Raw genomic sequence first — 24,178 nt, forward strand, 5'->3', positions numbered from 1 at the left:
CTTCACTGATATTAAATGACTCCATTTTTTTCCCTTAAATGGTATCATGATCATCACCTAAGGCTTCAACAGTAATCTCACACAAGATGCCAGCTGTGACCACAAGGCGAAAAACAATAAAATGTTTTTTTCGCAGGCTGTTTTCTTATAATTAAATCTCCAGTGAGCTCTCTTTAACTTTCTACTAACAGTTAGGTACATAGCTTCATCTAATTATTTTCTGAAGAAGTACACGAGTTCGAGGACAATTGGCATTCTAAACACTGCTTAGGACATTTCAAATTGTTTTAGGATCCCTAATCAATTTTGTTCCTAAAGTTTTGTTTTCCCAAGCAATAAACTTGGGGAGGAAAATATTGACAATTTTGTCATTCGTTCTATTTAACACACATTTATAGACTGTTAGTGAAAGATAATAAATATTTTCAAATAAGGTTGTTTGGATTTAATTTATAGCACAAGTATCGATGCAGAAAAATTATCAAATTTATAACACATCTATTACAGTTAGCCTAATTTGGTTTAAAGTACACTATACAGTTTGTCGGAAGAAAAGAATGACACTGTACACAATTCGAAGTAGATCGCATTCGCAATTGCATTCGTTTCTTTACGTTTAGATGGCAAGAACAGTTCATTTTGTACTTAGGACATCTTGTGAAAAGATTTCATTTGACATTAAAATTAGAATTAGCAGTAATTGTAGGCTCATTAAGGCCACTGTACATAATTATGGATTCGTTCTGGATGCGTTGGATCATAATTATGGATAAGAAGTCTCCAAGCGCGTTCTCGCTTGTTGTTGATTTTAGCAGTAGCGCCGGGTCGTATTCCGATATAGGAGGTAATTCAAGAGAATGAGTGAAAGCCCATTATGACAGTAGGGACTCCAATCTGAGTGTCTAAGACTTTCTAGATTACCTCGGATGTGTTAGCAGGACGGGGATAATTCATTTGCGATTTATAGCTGTAACAATAATTGGTAAAAATTAAATATGATTAAAGATGACAATAATAGTATTTATTATTCAAACAGTAGTCCGTAAATAGTAATAAGAAGTCGCCAAATATGTAAGCACGTTCTCGCTTGTCTGGGGAGTTTCGCATTAGCACCGAATTGAATTAAATTCTATACAGGGGCTGGCCCAAAGCTCTTTATTGCCGTTGGGACTCCATCCTCAATTTCCACTCTTAAAGGCCTTCTAGATTAGCTCTGATGCGTTAGCAGGACGAGAGTAACTCATTTATGATTTATAGTTGTAATAGTAATTGGTAAAAGCTAAATATGATTAATGATAATAGTACTCATTATTAATCACCATTTTTATTTATTACTAATTATATAATTCCACACCACCACCAGCAATACGAACACGTGATTGGCAATCAAAAAAAATTATACTCTAAACGATTACTCTTGGAGGATTTTTCTAAAAAAATTATTTATTGAAGCCAAATTTTTGCAAAAATATATTTGGTTGAGTAAAGTAATCTGTTTTAGTTGCTCTCTGAGATAAATGATTGTCTGATAATTTTTCTGCCTAAATACATAGCATTCTTGAATTTATTGTCTGAAATAATACAGTGTTTCCAAATTTCATGTAGAAGGCAATTAATGTCTTTGCTCCCCATTATTTGAAGTATTTATAATCAATATAAAAGTATAATTATATGAAAATATCATGAATGATTTATAAATATTTAATGCAATTTATAGAGCAGGGCATTTTTTATTAATGTTGTATTTATGCTTAGTAAAATTCCCAATGGAGGCATCACCATTACATGGAAAATAGATTGCCAAATGCCGTAACAGGACATTTAAAAATAAGTAATGTTAATGAGTCGAATTACCTCTACTCCACTGAAAGGAATTACTTTCTGAGAAAGGTGTTTAACATAACCAATATTGTCCCTTAGAACTCAACCGCATGTTCTCGTTTCTAAGTCGTTGTGACGATGGTCAATCAGATTACTCAAGTTTTTAAACAGCTAATTATGATTGTATTATGTTTTACAAAAGTAAAGTGAATCGAACAAAATACTCTGCGATCCACGACCTTATTATTATTATAAATTTAGTTATAAAAACATTTTACTTGCATTTCATATATATATCTAAAGGAAATTGTAATGTTTACATCAATAATTAGTTTTTGCAGATCGAGTCTGTATTCCGTGAATGAACTATGAATTAATATTTGTGTGAATCCTTTATAGATATTTCTAAAATAAAATAATAATAATTTAGTTTATGTAAGAAGTAAAATAAATGCTAATTAAAAATAAACTTACTAATAAACAGATAAAAGGAAAATTTCAAGAAAAACGGAATTTTAATATTCATAGAAAATTAAGAAATAAAAAGTTGTATGCATAGAAGTTCAAAGAATTTTCTGCTAACAAATTTTATTCTTCAAAGCAAAATAAAGGAAGAGAAAAATAGCCAATTTAAATGCAAAAGCATTTGACGTATGAAAATAAAATTTATTCTTTTAGAAAGCTATTTTGAATAGAAATGATTCAAATCTAAAAATATTATATAAAAAAAAGTTGTTATCATTCTAATTATTTTTTTATTCTGAGAGAATATTTCAGATAGCATACAATTTTGAATCGATAAATTAAGATTTCAATTAACAAAATAATAGAACTAGATGTAAACTCCTTTCTCGGAATCCGATATCAATTAGAAAGAATTGAATATTCTTTAAAAAAAAATATTTTTCTTGAATAAAATTAATTAATTTTAGAAGAACATTGAAATGCATTCAGAATAACTTTAGCTTAAGGTATTATCATAAAAATTCATTGAAGTAGAATATTGCATTCTCAATTCCTTTGAATTCATCATTTCATTTAAAGAAAGTCAACGTTCATTTAATTTAAGAAAGTTTTTTTTTTGTAATGTTCTCCATAAAGAAATGTTTTCCAAAATGTTATGTAAACAAATATTGATAAAATCGATTAAGATGGAAAAGCAATTCATCATAATCGCTCAGAAATTCTGTTATGTTGATAATTTAGAGAAAACCGGTCAGTAGGTGGCCCCGACACTTTCTCATATGCTCTACAATTACTTTTATCTCCCACCGAACCTTCATAAAAATTATGTACCTTCGGTAGAGCCTCAAATGTCTTGCATAGCATTGGCGAGCAATAACTACTAAATATAGATATTTGGCGATAATCTGACATTTTACTGAATCAATTGTGCAAAGAGGCATTTAGAACGACTTTTTGACGAACGAGTGAAGCCAAAATATGACTAAAAGGCACCTAAAATATTGTTACTAATTTTTACTGAAAGCTACCCTGTACAGTTAGTTTTCTGGTAAAGAAGATAGTTTATGAATATAGGAATGACTGGTTAATGATTGTCCGGTTAATGAGTTCCAGCCTTGGCGAGAAACTTGGTGATCATTTGGCAACGTATCAATGAATTCTGTAATATTGACAATTTTCGTCACAAAAATGAAGGACCAAGAATATTCGAAAATCGCGAAGATGACTCCATTGGAACTTGAGTTCCAGCATTTGCTCTAGAGCATTGGATGTGTCTTAGCGATGTATCTATTCGATGCTCACAAAAAATTTGGAGTCGAGTAGAGAGAAGTTGGTCAGTAGTAATGAACGATGTTTCTCTTTGGAGTGTTATCACCATGCTAATTTTCCGTGCGCTTTATGTTGTTGTGGTTGTTCAGTAGTGATTATCGCTTATCTGTTGCTCTTTACTGCAACTGCTGTTTTTTCTGTATGCTTTGGCTATGTTGTGTGTTCATGGTTTATATAGAATAAAGAGTTGTTATCCTTTATTGTCCTTGTTCGATTTTTTTTTTCGCTAGTACACAAATTGGACGGAATTTAATTTTTCTATAACAGTGCGTACTTAGTTTTCTTTATAATATTATTAAGAGCAAAACATGCCACATTGCATCCATACAGGCATAAGTCAGGAAGGGGCCAATTCATGTTTGACTGGCTCTCTTGACCGTCGAGGATTTCTCTCTTCTTTTGCCTAAATTACTTCAACCACGTTATGAATCTAGAAAATGAAGAGCATAACAAAATGAGAACTGATAAGATGCTGGATTATCTAAAGGGAAAGCGCTCTTTCTATATTTGTATTTTTACGTTAAATTAATTTATTTTTACGTATGTGCTGTTATATTTCAAAAGAATAATTAGTATTTAAAACTTTTTTTTAATATTTTATTAGGTGTAAATTTTTATCCTGATCATATTCTTTGACAAATTATTTACATGCAATAATTTATAAATTGCATGATTTATATTACTCTATAATACTATAACACGCTAAAATTTAATTTTTTTAATCGTGTTTACTTTTAGATCCCCCTGCATCACCAAGTTTAACTATAGTATCTGCTACTACCTCTTCTATACAGCTGAAATGGCCACCTCCAGAAAAAGATAGCAATCCAATAACAGGTAAAGGTACATATTTAACTTTTTATTTAAAATTATAATGTATGCAATGAATTTGAAAATTTCAGTAAAGTTGTATGTTTTTAATCTTATTGGTTATAATTAATTGGCGGTATACGTGGTCGCTTAATGTAAGTTCAATATACTTCAGGGATAGAAAAATAGAATTAAATTATTAATCTCTAAGACATTAACTTACACAAAATATACATACACAAATAAAGATTACAGATTGGCGTACTATTTGTAAATAGCGATATGTTACCTGCATGATTTACTTCTGTCAGGGAAAATCATGCAAAACTCTTTGAAGAATGAGTTTACCTAATCAAAACTACCAAGTGGAAAATTTGGAGAATTTTGGAAAGTTGTTATCCTACTAAAATTTGGAACGTAGCTATTTCGTAGGTATTAGAGGGATGCCTCATATCCTCGTAACCTGGACTATTTTGTCTATTAAATGATTGAAGGAGCACTAAAACGTCTCTTTCATCAAGGATTACTAAAAAATACGGATTTCCTAGTTATATTCTTAAAGAATTACAAATTCATAGAACACTACCCAAATACTGAAACATTAATAAAGCAAAAAAGCATCGTAATACATACAGCATTTGATAGGCTATTAAGAAAACTCTTCAGAATTTAGAATTTATTTTTTTTTAAAAATAATTACTGTGTGTAATAATTAATTTAATGTGTTTTCTTTAATAATATCTGAGCATACTATGAAGCAAAATCTTTTTTCTTGTTTTAAATTTATTTTTTCTTTTGCTATATCACTTATTTCCGCTCAACTCAAAATTAATTATAAATTATTTATAATTCACTTTCATTATCGTAAAGAAATCGAAAATAAAAACACTGTGTTTTTTTTTTTTAAATCATCCACTTTTATATATCTGCCAAATGTATTATGAAAAATATATTCTTTCTTTGTTCATACAGAAAGGATTTCGATAATACAGCTTTCATTTTTGTTTTTATAAAAATGATAACAATTTCGAGCTGGATTTTCTGTGTCTTGCGTGATGTTAAAATCGTCACGCACAAAATGTTGATTGATACAATCAAACTAGCTGAAGACAAGAAAAACGAATCAAGCTTAAATCTTTATTATCTTGCTACGGTATTTGAGACTAGAAGTTTAAAACTTTAGTAGATTTTTTTAACTGTCATTATAATGTATTTCAGTCATGGATGTTAGGCAACATCCATGACTGAAGGAATAGATAAAAATAAAATATTTCTTAAAATTCTTTATAAGAATTGCTGAAAGTAAAATATTTACCTTAATCAATCAATTTCAAACACTTTACTTCCCCAGGATATTACTTGTATTTCAAGAAAGAATATGAAACATGGGAAGAGAGACAAGTTCCTGGGCATCAAACAAGTTACGTCTTTCAAGATCTGTATTGCGGATCTCACTACCAGTTTTATATTGTTGCCTACAATGCTGTAGGAAAAGGCAAACCAAGTGAAGTAGTTGCAGGAAAGACATCCGGTTCAGGTATCTGAAAATACTTTATTAATACTTAATTAATAATTATTTGAAAATAGTTTATAAATATTTATTATTATTTAAAATTGCGTTACTTCGTAATCCATTAACTTTTTTTTTATCAAATCGCGAATTTTATTTTAAATCCTTTTTATTAATTGAGCGCTACCTTTCCAAACAAGGATGCAGTCTCAATTTGTGACAAAACTGTTTATCCATTTTCGTAAAATATCCGTACTAATTTCCAAAAGTAAATATTATATTAAATTAGTATTAATATATGTATTGTTAAATGTTATTTGGTATTATTATACTAAATATTAAATTAAACTAACTGACATTTATTATAACTAATTTTTATTTTTTGAAAGATTTTAGAATATCAAAAACGTATTTAACTTCAAATCATAATATTTCATAGCAACTTTTTGATTGATTATTATGTACACAAAAATATTAAATGTCCAATCAAAAAGTTTGACATTTTCTTTTTTACTTTTTGAAATATTTTGGAATATCAAAAATGTATTTAACTTCAAATCAAAGTAATTAATCAAAAAATTGTTATAAAATATCCTGTATGCACAATATATCAATTGTCCAATCAAAAGGCATGACATTTATTATGATTTTGTTTAACTTTTTGAAATATTTTGGAATATTAAAAGCGTATTTAATTTCAAATCAATAATAATTAATCAAAAAATTGTCATGAAATATAGTGTACACACAAAATTCCAAATGTACAATCAAACATTTGTTAAAACTATTTTTAATAAATGTTTGACGTTTATAAAAACTTTTTTTTTACCTTTTGAAAGATTTTGGAATATAAAAATTCAATCATAATAATGAATCAAAAAGTTGTTACGAAATACTGTGTACACACAAAATATCAAATGTCCAACCAGAAGGCTTGACATTTATTATAACTAATTTGAGAATCAACAACAACAAAAAATGTCACCATATCATAAGAAATCGACTTTCTATCAAGAGCAAAAAAATTCTTCACGTGAGATTTGCGGAATCGGATTGAGTCAACAGAATCGATTCCTGTTTAGAAGACGTGACTTGCTTAATTAAACAGTTTTCCGCCGTAATTGATTTATCTTGTCTTTGGCGCTTTCCTTTGAAGATTTGTCAAAAGGAAAGCAACGTAGTAAGCTTGCTGGACAAGCTGTTACGTCTTGTATTTTCTACAACCGTGAGTATTTCAAACTTGTTAACCGCGGATAATCAAATAAGATTCGTGTTTGTTGAAATGAAGGTGTGTGTGTAGTGAAAAATCGATCCAAAGAATTAATTATTAAATACTACACCAATTTGATAAAGAAACAGTAACTTTATTCAGCGAAATTAAACGAGATTTAGAAATTTGTTTTTAACCATTTGATCTAAGTGTTAAATTTATCAGTATGCCAATGATTTTTTAATATAAATTTTGTTTTATTTTATTGAATATCTTCCATATTTTTTTTAAATATTCTATTTTAAAATATCGAATGAAATTCAGATTTAAATAGTTGTATATTGTATTAAGAATAAAAAAATGTTTAACATTTTAGATGGAAAGAGTTGTACCAATATATTTCCTTTAATATCAAAACTGTAAAAAATTTCTTTATTCAATTACAGAAAAAACGATATTAATGAAAGATATGCAAGGATATGCAACACTCAAATCGTCGAGAAAGAACTAATTTCTAACAAATTAGAAATCTATATATACTTCAAACTGCAAAAAGACTTAAATGATATATAAAATTATATTGTACGTTGTTTGAGTCAATAAACTTTCAAAATCTATTAAAAAAATCCAAATCTAAATTTTCATAACATTTTCCGATCTATTAATGTAATTTAGTAAAATATTATAGGCATATTAACACTTTAAACAATAAAAGCTCCACTCTTCTACAAATAAAACTGATCAAATCATCAATTTTTAAAATAATTTTTTTAGACGATTTTAACCGCTAAATTGTAAATTCTTGTTTAGTACTCATGCGGAGTCTTCGTTATAATTATTAGAATTTTTAAGTTTGAATTTCTTTCAATTATGTGAAATGTGAAATTGATGTTATCTATTATTGAGAAAAACATATTATTTGCATAGAGGCGATTTAACATATCCCATTTTTAGTCATTTTACGTAACTCTTTAAGTCATAGCTCAAACAAATCTTTTACAGATTTTATTATAGTAAATTGTTCTTATAAAACAAGAAAATATCTAAATTTTGTTATTCAAATACTTAATTGATGAAATTAAGAGGGTTCTGTACATTTATGAATTTAATCGAAACTGGAACTTGCACATACATACTTACAACTCAGCATTCAAAGTGAAAATATCATAGAATGTTCACTAGTAATTATATCTAGTAACCATATTCATTGCTGATTTTGGGGCAAATTAAATAATGTGCAGGCATTAATTTTACAAAGAAAGTAATTTATTCGTAGGAATTGAAAATAAATATTTAACGAAATTTTGAACCCCGTTTTGCATCTGAAGGGATAACTGCATGAAGGGTTACATAAAAATATAGGCAATCTTTTATAACTAAATTAGTATCCATTTGTTTTATTAAAAAACAAATGAAAAATTCAAGAACCTACAATCATTAAATATTCAGTTCATTTTTAATGAAATCAAACAATATCTAAAGTTACTAATAAAAATATCTAAGATTTGGAGAAAATCTGTATCAAAAGTTTTTGTTATGTTTCAGAAATTGAAATTTAATTTAAATCAAATATATTTCACTCAAAATCGTTTTCACTTTTAATTCTCAAATTTAATGTCTCTAAACAAAGAGAAAAAGTATTGTAATATCCTTATCATAAATTTTTATCTGTAATATCCAATATTGTATTTTAAAACAATAAAAGTTAACTACTTTCAAATAATATATAAAATTACTCAGATTTAGACTAAATAATATGTTTAACCCTACTTTTTTTCAATAGCTCCCAATCCTCCAAAGCGAGAAGCACTTTTGAGCATCAATTCAACAGCTGTTTCTTTGCATTTAAACACGTGGTTAGGAGGGGCTTGCCCACCTAACTTTTTTATTGTCCAGTACAAGGCAAACACAAACAGAGAATGGATTCTGGTATCTAACAACATAGTGCCGGAACAAAAGCTCCTAACGATTACGGACCTTATGCCTGGTACTTGGTACACGATACTTATGACAGCTCATAGTGAAGCAGGACCTACAGAAGCTGAATATGTCTTTGCAACACTGACGGCGTTTGGAGGTAAGAATTTTATACACTACGTATCATATAGTTTGACAATGAAAAATTGATGACAATTTCTACAACATGATTAATTCTCACTAATCTCCTTTTGACTGAACATTTTTCTTAACTAAGTTCTATAAGTATAGAAATGCTCCAAACGCCAGTTCAATGAGACAACGGCGGGCTCCTAAGACACGAGCATATCACTGCAAATTTCCAACTTCTTTCGTTAAGTGTGATTATTTGAATATCCGAGCCGTGTGCTTTGTTCATTAGAGACAGTAACTCGGATGGATTTGGGTGACAAGGGAACTTTCCAGTGACTCAAAAGATGCCCGAAAATGCCCTTTTTTGATACCACAATCTGTGTGAAGGCTCTCTTTTGTATATCTAACACCCGATGTGTCATTGCTGTATTTTGAGGAAGATGAGGAATATGCCTAATCTTTGAAACAGAAATTCATTCATTCCAATATTCTGAATTCCAATGATTCTAAAATTCTGAATTCTAATTATCTTAGAAATGAGAGAGTCGAACAATGCAAAGTGCTTAGCTCTGGGATTAAAAAGAACATATAGCAAGAAGTATAACTTTAAAATTATTGTATATTTAACATAATTAATTAATCAAACAAATGGATTAAACTTTAAATTGATTATTTTAAATATATGTAATATGTTTTAAGATATTTATAAAAAATGTATTCACAAAAAATATTTAAAATTCATAAAGAATAGAATTTTACTTTACTTTTGAAAATGATGAAAATAATAAATGATATGGAAAATGATTAACAAAGAAAATTAATAACAAATCGAAACCATCGTACGAATAAATAAGAAAATATGATAACCAAATTAAACTGCCATTTCCCAAAAATGAGCAAATTACTTTTGAAACTCATTTTCTATAAATTATTTTTCACAGTCAAATATTTATAATCTTCTTTCACTTTAGATTCATTTTCTTACTGAACATCTGGGCATTCTAGTCTTTATTATAACTTAGTTCAACTTTTATCGTCATGTCATTAAAAAAATGAAGATATAATTTATTCGATCGGGTTCTTTTATATAAAGAAGAAAAATTTATTCAATAATAAGTCATATATTTTTATTTGTTCTTCCTTTTTCATGAAATTCCAGTTAAAATGTTTTTCAATATATAATCGACAAATTATTAATTTTATAAACTTATGTATTTAATTTATTATGATTAAAATTAATCCGATTAATATATCTACTGATGAATTTCGTAACAATATATTGAGCAAATTTTCACAATTTGCAAACATATAGATTAAAAAAAAAAATCATTTCATTACAAAAGCTGACACCGTTCTATAAAATCGATCTGAATTTTATATTCAGATCCGACTACTCAAATAACGCAGCCGACAGTGCAAAACCGATTGAAAGAATTTCAATAATATAAAGGAAGCTACAAATTTTATCTCTATTTGAAAAACCGGATATAAAATCTAAACATACACATAAATGGAAATTCTTTTCCATCTATGAATGCGAAATTACTCATGAAAATATATTTCAACACAATACATGTAAGAAATACCTCGTTTTATAGCATATTGTCATGATTAATAAACTATGACATTTATCTTAACTGTATAAAAGGAAAATTTATCACAAATAGCAAATATGATAGTTTTTTCACATCTTAAACAGATATATTGCCCCACATTCATTCCATGTTTGAAAACATCCTTTATATTCATTATTGGTTCCAAAGTTATCAGTTTTGTTTTTGTCATAAAATTTTAAAAATTAAGAACATTAATGCTGCACATTAAAAAAACGAAATATAACAATAAATAATTACAACATAAATGCACATAAAATATGAAGTTAACTATAGCAAGAAAAATAAAGTTAAAGCAATACGAAATAAAATAATAATCAAATAAAAGTTAAAAGAAAGAGAAAAAAATAAAAGGAAAACTTATAGAAATATAACAATGCAATAAACAACCATCATTAGGATCATTAACCACTTGAAAGAAGAAAATTCTCCAATATATTCTGAATCATGCTTTGTATATCAATTTTATCCGACCGTATCTTGAATGCTGCTCAAAAATAAATACTCAACGGAAAAATTGTTTGGAAAATATTGTTTCTAATACTTTTGCATTATAAACAAATATATATTGTGAGTCCTTTTTAAATAAATTACTAAATTGCTTTACAAGTAATAAAATGCATATAGTAAGATTAAAAACCATAAATACGACTGAATGTAATTTCAAACAATGAAAAGGGAAGAACATGCTTGTAAAACTCCCAGGTGTCTTTTGCGTGGCAATTTTCACCTTGTTATTTCACTCAAATTCTTCAATTATCCTCCTTGATTTTCTCACGCCCTATACTTTATCACACAACCGGGTATAATATATCATTTTACTAAATGTGAAGCACTGCAATCTTAAGTGATGTTTGAAGACTCTCTTGAGAGCCTTCGCGGATACTTAGTTTCATGATACTTGAATCTCTAATTTTCTTTTGTCAAAGGTTATTATATAATTTTTAATTATACCTCTTGCTTTGATATTTTCATCTACAAAATATATAAGCTAAATTTTGAAGGAAACAATATTTTTTTTATTACAATTTTTCTAAAAGATAGTTTTCAAAAGCTAAAATTATTTTATTATTTACTGCATATTTCCCGTATATATAGTATAGTAAAAATATAGTAATCATTAAAAAAAATCGAACTCGAGATTTTGAGGTATCTCCATATTTGTAGTTCGAAAAACACATTTTGGAAAATGTTCGTCAATCTGTCTGTTTGTATACAACAAACATAACTCAAAAACGCTTTGAAATAGACCGATAAAATTTGGTATACATGTTGCTATTAGAGATGGGCGAGGACCGAACTCGCAACCTCTAGGTTCGTAGCCGAGTAACATGATCACAAGACAAATAAAATTTCTCATGTCTTGTAGCTGTTATCTGGCTTATAAAGCGTCACCACATTACTCCCACTCTAGTGCGTCGGAGGTGAGACGAACGATATGTTGTCCTGTTTTTGCTGTTATTATTGGTGATATTGGCTGTTGCGCCTTATCCATCTTTTTAATTAGCTGATAATTTATCAACTTCATTTATTTATTGGCTGATTATTTATCAGCTTCATTTTTTTGTCTGATTATTTATCAGCTTCATTTTTTTTGGCTGATTATTTATCAGCTTCATTTTTTAATTTATTGGCAGATTTTTTTATCAGCTTATTGATTTTATTTATTTCTGGTAGAGGGAGCCACAACAGTTGTATGAAGGTTGTGTATCACGTCCGGGTCACCAATGTTGCTATTAGCGATAGGCAAGGACCGAACTCGCAACCTCTGGGTTCGTAGCCGAGTAACATGACCACAAGACAAAAGAAATTTCTCATGCCTCGTAGCTGTTATCTGGCTTATAAAGCGTCACCACATACAGTCTTTAACATTAAATGTGTATTGTAAAAACTGAAATTTTGAGCAAAATTTTTTTTATCAGATTTTGAACAAAATCCATGCAGGGGAAGTCTGTCTGACCAGCTTTTCGAATGTAAATAAACACGACACCTAAGAAACGAAGATAGCTAAATAGATAAAATTTGATGCACAGAATTAACATCTATAGTCCAGACATCTATCAAATTTTGAGTTAAATCCAACAAAGGATTGACAGTCTGTCCGTCTGTAATTTTAGACCCATGAAAACGTGATAACTCAAAAATGCAGACTGAAGTATATCAAATTTAGTATGGGATTTTGTGACAAAAAGTGTAGATTTGGGAACAGTTTTTGTTTCAGGCTATTGCGAAAAACACATCTAAAACACAAATTTTATTTTCGGCCAAATCTTCTTAATCGCCAAATAACTAGTCAAGGTTCACATGAGATTCAGTAAAAATGCCAAATTAACGCCAATGGTTAATATTTCGTGACTATTGTACGCTAGTATCGTGCCAGTCATTCTCTGGGACATCACCTTTATTAGAGTGTATGCGAGAGAATTTTGAGGATACTACTTCGGCAAGTTTAATCAAAGATTAAAAAATTTGTTTTTAAAATATATCTTTATTTTGAATGAAGTGATATTTTTTGAACTTAAAAATTTCTTTCTAGAAAGCAAAATAAAGCACTATTATAAGAATTGTAATACACATTGCAATCCGGACAATTTACATAAAATTACATCTAGATTCGCTATACTTCTCAAATACATGTATAATATTCATTGAAGAAACTGATTTCAAAATTTTATCGTGATTTCTATTTGCATTCATATCTAGGGGCTCTATTCACGATCCTCAACACTTCGATCTAATTGCATATATATCTAGGGGCTCTATTCACGATCCTAAACACTTCGATATAATTGCATACATATCTAGGGGCTCTATTCACGATCCTAAACACTTCGATATAATTGCATACATATCTAGGGGCTCTATTCATGATCCTAAACACTTCGATCTAATTGCATACATATCTAAACACTTCGATCTAATCGCATACATATCTAGGGGCTCTATTCACGATCGATTCGACATTTCTATCTAATTGCATACATATTTAGGGGCTCTATTCACGATCCTTAACACTTCGATCTAAATGCATACATATCTAGGGGCTCTATTCACGATCCTAAACACTTCGATCTAATTGCATACATATCTAAGGGCTCTATTCATGATCCTTAACACTTCCATCCATTTTCATCGCCTATGTAGGCAACATCTTAAGTTTCCTCGAAATCCACCACCATAAATTTAAAATAGGTTTGCAATACATCTTTCAAGAAGAGAAAATTAATCTTACAAATTTCAGACACATTTTTATTCTTTTTATTATATATAATATAAATGAATTATTTACCTATATTCCCTCACAATCTTTTGCCCACTGATAATAGTTCGGTTTCATAAGTGTGAAGTTTCTGGATTCAATATTGCTCTTGCAAACTTCATATCTTATAGCCATTTTAAAAACAAATGTATTATAATGATAAGATTATTAATATTATATAATCAATTCTGGTTGGAAAAAAATTAGTTTGCTATTATTATTATTGCCCTCCTAAAATACGGGACTGTTTAATATTCGTTGAAGTAGTTGCCTATCCTTTGGCCGTCCTAACAGTCATCATCCACAGGAAACCTCGCTGAAAAAAAAGTCAAAGCTCTGTTTCTTTTATTTCTTCTCTATTGTTTACTTTTTCGTATACATAGTATAGAGAACGTACAGTAATCGTCAAAAAATTCGAACTCGAGATTTTGAAAAGTCTCTACGTTTTTAGACCTCTCTGAGTTTGAAAACATATTTTTAGAAAATGTCCATCTATCTTTCTGTGTCAAAAAGATAACTCAAAAACACTTTAAGCTAGACGGTTGAAATTTGGTATGCTGTCTTTTCTCCAAATTAGCAGATTTCTATCAAATTTTGAGTAAATTCTGTTCAGAGTAGCCCGTCCGCCCGGCTGCTCCATTAAACGTTAACGCAATAATTACAAAGCGAAGAGAGCTAGATGGATAAAATTCGGTACACAGATTTAACAAAAATGTGTAGACATCTGCCATATTTAAAGCTAAAACCTACTGCGGGTTCACTGTCCGTCGGTCTGTAATTTTAGAATCATGTAGAGGCAATAATTCAAAAACGCATGATTTAATTATATGAAATTTGGTATGGGATTTTTGTATGGGATATGTATATTTTTTGTCAAATTTTAGTTTCAATCATTTGAGAAAACGTGTTTAAAACACTATTAACGGATAGGATTAATCGCCAAAAAATTCGCCAAGGTTCACACGACAGATTCAGTAAAATACTGAATTCACGCCAAAAGTTAATATTTCTAACTTTTGTTTGCCAATGCCATGTAAAGAGTTCTTTGGTATGAAAAGTTTATTAGAAAATATACGAGAAAGTTTTGGACGACCCCTCCCACTGATTTTAAATAGAGATTATGAAAATAATTGAATTGCTGATTTTAATTAGCGATTATTTAAATAGAGATTAAGAAATTGTTTTTTTCAGTGAAAATCATTTTTTATTATTCAAAATCTTTACTCACGTGATTTATGATTTTAGAATTTCGTAATGAATGTATTAGAAGTTTCAAATTTACTAACAAACATATCCAGTGACATCACATTTTAGAAAAGGAGCCTTTATCTACTAATTCATGGACTGTATGAAAAAGGGAAATATATTGAGTATTTAATCGTCTGAATCTTTCAACTCATTTCTCAGAAATGTCTGGAAAACTCTTAATTAAAATTATTTTATGTTGAAATATCAGTAATTGCTTACAATAACGATGAAAATGAATCTCAGCGGTGATGAAACGAAATTTTGTCCTTCGTCTTATTTAAGATGCGCGGAAAAATTAAAATTTTGTCCTGAAAAGACACAGGCCAAAAATAAATTATCAAAGATTTCTTGAAATTAAAAGAAAATAATTTATTCCATCCTTTATATTCAAAACTTATTCATTTCACTATTTCTTATATACATCAGTATTTTTCACATTTCGAAATTTTCTAGTATTTATATGTTCCTCCATATTTTCCTTAAATTTAATTTGAAAATTCAACAAATTGAATTTTTTTTTATAAATTGGCAGACAAAATTTATCTTTTAAAATATAATTCATATATTTCAGAAAAATCTGTTTGGTTTTAAACAATGTAGTAGCAGTTCTCTTCATTCAATTATTTTTTGAATTATATTCTTATTTAAAAAACCTTATCAGGTACAAAAATTGTAAAATTCATTACAAAACATTTATCTAATATTGGGAGTCAATATATTAAAGAGAAACTTGATTAACCTAAAATCTCAAAAGATATGGAAAACAGACATTCCTCAAAGGTTGAAAATATTTCTTAAATCAGTAGCAAGGTATACGAGTCATTTCATTTTTGCTGGAAGATGTAGTAGATGATAAATTATATCTTTACCTATTATCAAAATTTCAATTTCCTATCATCTTGAGAATGATAGATTCAGGACAAGAAATTTATCTTTCCCTCAGTTCATAATCATTAAGATTCTACAGAAATCTGCTCATAAACTTGCTTTGCTATAAAAAAATAAATATTTCGAAAATAGATCTCCCAAGTCAAAATTGTACCTAAGTTTATATCTTACATCACCTTCATATTCACTCTAATATCAAAATAGCACAAAAGAAGCTTTGGACAAATTATTTTTATTACCACCCAAATGAAAAGTTTATTTTAATGTTACATAATTTTTGTTTTAAATCAGAATAAGATTTCTGAATTATTTTGTACTTTTTAATGTTATATATCAAAATCGAAAATAATTTATTTATCTATTCCCTTTACTTTATTTATGTATTCCCAAATTTATTCCCTTTTTTGTTAAGATATGTATGCATTAAAACGTCAGGTTTATAACATTGTAAACATCCAAATATCAATGATTATTAATTTTCTTGATTTTAAATACTCTGAGATTGCGATTAATCTTATAATAATTTTAAATTCTTGAACTTACACTCTTAAATACTTCTCAAATATAGAATACTCATTCTAATCGTGGATCAATAGCTAATTTTTAAGTGTTTGGCTATAGAATAGACATATACTTGGAAAAATTCTCAATGACATACAGTTTTTTTTTTTCTTGTTTAAATCAATGAATTTGATAAAAAGATTTTCAAAGATGCAATTTTTTATACAAAAAACTCGATGATTACTCGAATATAATTATTAAAAAAATTATTATTTATTCCGATTGAATTATTCGAATATAATTATAATGTTTTGATTATTCGAATATTTTATACCAAAAATTTCCAGTTTCTGCAACTAAAACCAATTCAGTTATGAAGTATCTCATATTGCTATTTCAAAATATTTTAGATTCACCAATCAGCACATGTCGTTTCTTCTTGTCAATCGGTGATTGTCCTAAAATAAGAAAATTCAGAGATACGTAACTTGTTTAGTTTGGGTAAGAGAATAAAAAAAATTTTGTTTCAAATTTCAATATTTCAAAAATATTTAAATAAATATGATTACTGGGACTTGAGAACTGTTTAAAAATTAAGATATGACATATCCCAATGGCATTCCTAAGTACATAGAATGTAAATAATATAAAAATAAATTTTGTGCAACATGTAACATATTTTTCAAAGTAAAAGTATATACCTATCTTTAAAATTTAGAAATCAGCATTTGAATCAAGACTAAAGCAAATGTGCATTTCTTTATTATAATCGCTCACTTATATCAAATGGCATAGTTTTCGCTATTGATAATTCAGTCATGATGGACTATATCATGGTATTGTAAGGTTTAAGTTTGCCATCTGATTTTGCAATAATCAGTCACATAAAGCTGAAGTTATTTAAATTAGTAGTGTCAAATTCATATTGCTGATGCGACTCAGAAGTTCCTATATAGAGGTGGACCTCAAATATCGTCCTCTTCATCTAACAATGGTCATGCTGTCAATATAATAAAAAAGATATATTTTCCAAAATAAGTATATTTTCCTAAAAGAACTTCGATTTATACAAACCAAACTAAAGTAAATCAAATCGGAGTCATAGAAGATTCCATGGTGCAAAATTACGATGTTTCTCTAATAACCGAAACTTTTTATTCACGTGGCTTAAATGTATCCTTATTCTCTTTATAAGTTTCAAAATTATCGATTTTATGACAATTTTACACCTTATTTCGCAATACATAAGTGCAATTTTCGCTTAGTGATCTCAAAACTTTTATTCATCATTGTTATGTATACAAATTCTCATAATCATTAATTTTAAACCAATTTTAAAAATTATTTTCTTTGCAAGTTTCCAAAATTATTGATTTTATTCCTTTTTTGTCCTTTATTTCGTAGTAAATAAATAAAACAAGTAAGAGCAAAAAAAAAAAACTCGTACAAATTACATTAGTCATTGTTATCTATAAAAATTCTCAAAAGTATTAATTTTTATCCATTTTTTTCTTTCCTTACGCATGATAGCTTGATGGGAAAAGATTGTTTGTAGCTCACTTGAAGCAAAACTCCGAAAACCTGTGAAGGGTTTAAAAGCAATAAAATTAGAATTTAAGGAACCAGACTCTTATTTTAAAATAAATATCTTATTAGGTTTCAGAAATCTATTCCAAGAAAATATTTTTACAGACAATCGTAATCTCCAATTACAGCAATCAACAGTAATTCTCTGAAGTTAGGCTATAAAAGATAATTAATAACCAAAAAACACCAATTTCTGTTTAAGCTTGTTCTGAGATTTAATCCTTTCTAAACTCGCTATAAACAGCGTTTCTTAGATTATAGAAAATTACTTTTTAACATATATTATGGAGTTAATTCTTTTTCGCTTCCTTTTAATTTTTAGATTTCTAGCAGCCTCATTTGTGGGCTTATGTACGTGTATCTCAGCTATACTTATAAAAGAAGCAAATAAATAAAGCGTAAGCGCCTTTATATCGTCTATTTACGAAAAGTAATTCTAATTAAAGACGCATTATATACACTCAATATGCTAGCACTATGCTTATTCTAATAAAACTAAATAAATTGTGTGTATTATCTAAGAATAAAGAATATTCAAAATTCTAAGTCATTGGCTCAGTTGCAGTTTCGCTTCCTACTTTATTTCCAATTAAAAGATGTATCACAAAAATAAATGCTTTCTTTGTCCTCAGTAACACACAAGAAAGATATTTAATTTCTAAATTTTCAAACATTTTAACACGCTTCTGCTCTTCAAACGTATAGACAGGTGGAATTAAAAAACTGTAATAATCATTTCTATTTAATTAAAAAAATTTTTTTTCAAACCTGAACATCAGATTTTAAGTTTCTATTGTATACATTTCAATATGGGCGTTACATTATTTTAATATCCCAATTATGCTTACTAAATTCTAGAGGCAACTGCACTAAATTTACCCAAGTTTTTATAAAAAAATATGGAAGCCTGAATGTGTGTGTGGGGGGGGGGGGCTTCTGAAGGCACACTGCTTGACTTAGACCTATAACATTTAACAGATGTATATTGAGTAACGATTACATGTATATTTCAGTTTTTATGAATTAAAAATTTGGCAATATTTTCTAACCATTTCTTGATAATATTATACCAAGCCAATAATTTAATTAAAAATTTAACTATTTGTCCTTTTAATGACACTAATTTAATTTTAATGTGTTGTCTCTCAGTTTTGACTTTAAAAAAATCTTTTTGCACAATTTTTTAGCAATATATTCTATTGTTGCAATGAAATTCAAACTATTTTCTTTATCCCATCAAATATTTAATCTCATGAATCACTTCGATTGTTGAAACCTCAAAAAAAGAGAGTCAGCAAATTATCTGCACAGTTTACATCAGGAGTTAGAAATAGAAATTACTTTTAAACAAACGACAGCATTCAATGTGAGATAGATAAATCACAAATTTAATTTTTTTAATGACGCTATAATGCTTATATTGCAAAGAAATCTCTACATAATAAACAGCAAAGCTATTAAAATGATATAATTTTAATATCTCCTACAATGTGATGCTTAAAAAAACTATTTTGATGAAATAATAATCAAGTTATGCATCATCAAGAAATTTAATTAAAATTTAAACTGCAAACAATATTTCTGAAGAGCCAGGTTGTTGCCAAAGATATCTTATTATATAAAAGTGTCCACTCTAATAATGATTTTTAAACCATTATAAATTGATGTATTCATGGAATTTGAAAAAAATTCTAAATGTCATTATGAATTAACACATTAATACGAGTTTTTTTATTTCTAAATGTAAGCATCGCATCTTTTAATCTTTTATCTCACTCCTCTTTTGACTAAATAAACGCAACCTGACGCATGCGCAAAAGCGCGGAGAGATTTTGAATCCGTAAATGAGTAGTGTATATATATATATATATATATATATATATATATATATATATATATATATATATATATATATATATATATATATATATATATATATATATATATATATATTGATAGTTGAATACATAATAAAATATTTATTTATTGATTAATTTGGTATAATAATAGAAAATAATTAAATATTTCGATTACTGACGAAGCAAAGTTTTATTTATGAATTTAAGCTATTCTAAATACATGTTTAAAAAATAAACTATCATGTACACAAAAAGCAAATCAAGTAATCCACAGATTAAATAGAGATTTATGTCTTTGAAATCTTGAAGGCGTTTACATAAATATCTAACCAATATATTTTATGTCAATAAATTGTAAATTTATCAGGTAAAATAGTATTTCAAATTTCAATGGGAACTAGATAAAGAATAGTTTATCAATGCCGTGTTCCAAGTTTCAAAAATAAAATTCCATGGGATACGTGCTTACTACATTTTCAACAATACAAATGAAACTTCCATAAAAGAGGAAACGCATAACTCATGCAGAATCTTGTATTCAACTGTTCAATGACTTCGATGTACATAAAATTCAAATGAAGCTCAAAAATTGTACAGCGCCGTAGTTCAACATAAATCACCAGAGAGGGGCAAAAACACTTTGATGACTTCATTCAAAAAGTATTCGACAAAGGAGGAAGATTTGACTGTCACGCCTCATTTGGTCGAAGGAAACAATTTTTTTTTTCCAGCTCATGAAATTTTCGCATCGCTGCTTACCTAACACTTTTCTAAGCTCATCCGTTAGGATTTCTGCAACAATGCTTAAAAGATCAGGCAAACTAAAACTGCGTTGACTTTGCAAAAACAAATTGTGTGAAAACTGAATACAAATAAAAATAACGATCAGTTCTATTCTGGCTAATAGAGTGTAATGATTGATGATTCATAAAAAACACTTAATAGGAAATTAAGTGTGGACTCTGGTAGGCGATTTCGGAATCTTTTTCTCAGAAAATGGAGATATTATTTTTACTTTACTGTAAACGGAGTGCATACAAAGCGTAAATATTGCGATTCAGAACACTTTATTTAAAGATTCAGGTATATTTCTTTCTTCAAAACGTTCCTTAATCTAAACCCTTGTTTCCAAATTGTGCTTTAGTATCTGTCCATTTATATGTAGGTTAGACGGCTTAATATATTAACTTGCTAAATATTATGATACACGCCTATATCACTCCTTTGCGGAAGAAATCCCGGATATGAGGATGAAATGCCTCCAAATAAATAAGCCAGTTCTCGCTTCTTTGATTGTTTAATACGGTGTGAGGTTGAGTTGCTTCTTCTCTTTAAATAAGACATAATTTCTTTGAGAATAATCGGGACATATCTCCTTTGTATCCCATCATCAGTTCCTATGTTGATGCCATGAAAATTGTCGTTTAGTTGACTCTCGAGTGTCAATATAAAAAGGAAGCAACTCTGTTTTGATTACAATGAAATTGAGGAGCAGAAAGTCAGAATAGCCCAACCCACAAATTTCTTTACACATAAATAAATATCATATTGCAATCTAATTTTTTACACCAAATAAAAAAAGATAAAGACTTATAATTTATCTATAATAGGTAGACATATCTGTCAAATGGTGCAGTTTCAATTCTCTCAAAATTAAAAAGTTTTTTTTTTTCATTATTATTTTATTCTAACCTTTTTCCTTTTTTAGAGATCATTTTGGAATTTTCGGCTATTTGAATTTTTGAAGGCATTTTGAGATTATTATAATTTTTTTAAATTTTTATTTTACATTTTCAATACGAATACATTAAATTCTTTTCATAGCGAAATGACATGGTAAAATGGTTGAACTATTTTGTTGATCACTTTATTTTCAAAGAGATATTTTCTGTTGTTATTATTGTCGTTTTTTAATTTGGAAGGGGAAATCAATTTTTGAAAAAAAGGAAATAACGCAAAGAGGAATGACGCTTATAATTTGTAATTCGTAAGAGGATTGATCGATACTTGCTTCTTCTACAATTACCACAACCATCGCAGTTTTAAGATAAATAAAAGGGGTCGCATAAATCTCATGTACCTTTTATATTTATTTGTGTAGTTGTAATAAATGCAAATAATCAATTAAAAATTCAATGCATATATAAATTCTATACAGTTCATTACACATAAATAAATTCTAAGCATAAATTGAATTATTTTGTTTTCAAGAAAAATTAAAACTATAAATCTAATAAAAGTTCATTAGCCTTTATAAATTATTAAAATAAATTTATCTTATAACTGACTGCCAAACATTTACCGCTGGAAATAGAATACCAAAACTTTCTTCAAAAATTGAAAAGTATGATTTATTTTCTTCTCTAATAAAATAAAAGGTAATAAATTCGTAAATAGAATAATCTTCTTTTCTTAAAATAATTACTTTCTCTCATTTATTGTTTAAATGTTCCTAGATCTGAGACTCAATCTCTTTTCAATCTCAATTCAATTTCCTGGATATAATTCAATTCTTTAAATTTTTGTTTTCTGTAAGAGAGTTACCAAATTAATTTTTAAAAATATATACAAAAAAAGAATTATTATTAAATAATTTTAATATTCATTAATTATTATTTATTTTAGAGGTCTGTAATTTAATAATTAAATCTACATGTCAAACATGCCTCTAAAATGCATTAATGATAACAAAACATTACTATAATTTAAATTTCCAATACTTTTCACTGACAAAATAATATTCCAGACAAATTTATTCTTTATTTTATAACTTAGGATAATATTATACTTTCACATACATTTACGAATTCAAGGAAAGATAACTAAAATTTTCCGTGTTTTGAGTTTTAATCATTCAGAAATACTTTTTATTAATAATTTCAGACAGTTTATAAAAACGTTTTTTCAAAAAAAAAATTCTAAATAAATAAAAAAAACTCTAAATAATCAAGATGGTATTATATTAAATTTTGATTTGTTCAACTTAGTACAGAAAAAAAAATCAGTACATTATAAATCCAATTGCTTACTTATCTTCTGATATTTTAATATGAGACCCTAAAACGTAGAAATGGAAACGAAAAAATCCTAAAATTGATTGAAATCAAGAAAAAGGAAATTTTACTTAGATAAGATTGAAAATATAGTGATTAAATTTCTATATTTTTGGATGAAAGAAATCAGTACCTGAATCAAATAATGCTCAAATATTTTTGAAAACGTTTATTATTTTGAACGAATAAAAGAGTGTTTTTTTATTTTGTATATTTTTGTTTTATATTTTATTTTGTATATTTTTAAATGAATTCAAGAAAATTCTCATGAAATCTAAATTCTATTAAATATAATCATAATCATTTTCTAATAATAAAACAGAGCGCGCTAGTATGTGTGTATGTTTAGACAAACTGACTTACAGCTTCCAATGTTTGGAAGATATAAATGTGTTGCTTAGGGCGACTTTTTCACTCGTATTTTGTTCCTTTTTTCACTACTTTTAATTCGTATTTTTCTTAGTTAAAAATGAAAAGAAATATCGTATTTTTTCCGTGATAGCTTAAGAAAATATTACAGAACAGAGATTGCTTTTACATCCTCTTAAAATTCAAAAAAAGTTTTCAATTACAACAGATTTTTTACAGCATGCCTTTTTTTAATTTTTCTTAATTCGTTTAAATATATTTTTAGCTTATTTTACTTCAAAGTATTTCATTGTTGAAGTGAAACTGAAATCCCTTTTCATTCGTAATAATTACTTACATTTCATGCAAGCAGTTTTTCCATTACTGATGATCAAGACTTGAAGATTCGATTTATTTGCCCATGCTTTGTAGATTTTAGTATGAGGCATGTTTTCAATAAAATTTCAGAAATTTTGTTGTAATTTTATTTAAAATTCATTATGGAATCAAGCGTTAGAAAAAAAATTCAATATTCCGATTTTTAAGCGCTGCTGCTGTTGAATGTAACGTAATTGTATACATTAAAATATAGTCAGAAAATTAGAGAAATGAATAGTATAATAAATCA

General features: G+C 27.8%; 1 protein-coding gene across 4 annotated transcripts in view; it reads left to right on the forward strand.

Moving 5' to 3' along the window:
* LOC129981768 (cell adhesion molecule Dscam2-like) overlaps positions 1-24,178 on the forward strand; it is a 519,426-nt gene that overhangs the window by 446,541 nt on the left and 48,707 nt on the right. For 3 of the 4 annotated variants that reach the window (XM_056092759.1, XM_056092760.1, XM_056092761.1), the window contains exons 18-20: positions 4,354-4,458; positions 5,777-5,962; positions 8,929-9,222. In XM_056092759.1, coding sequence (XP_055948734.1) covers positions 4,354-4,458; positions 5,777-5,962; positions 8,929-9,222 — 585 coding nt within the window. The remainder of the gene's footprint in view (positions 1-4,353; positions 4,459-5,776; positions 5,963-8,928; positions 9,223-24,178) is intronic. The other variant, XM_056092758.1, reaches the window with a different exon arrangement.

Source organism: Argiope bruennichi, chromosome 8 (genome assembly GCF_947563725.1).
Source record: "Argiope bruennichi chromosome 8, qqArgBrue1.1, whole genome shotgun sequence".
Lineage (NCBI taxonomy): Eukaryota > Metazoa > Arthropoda > Arachnida > Araneae > Araneidae > Argiope > Argiope bruennichi.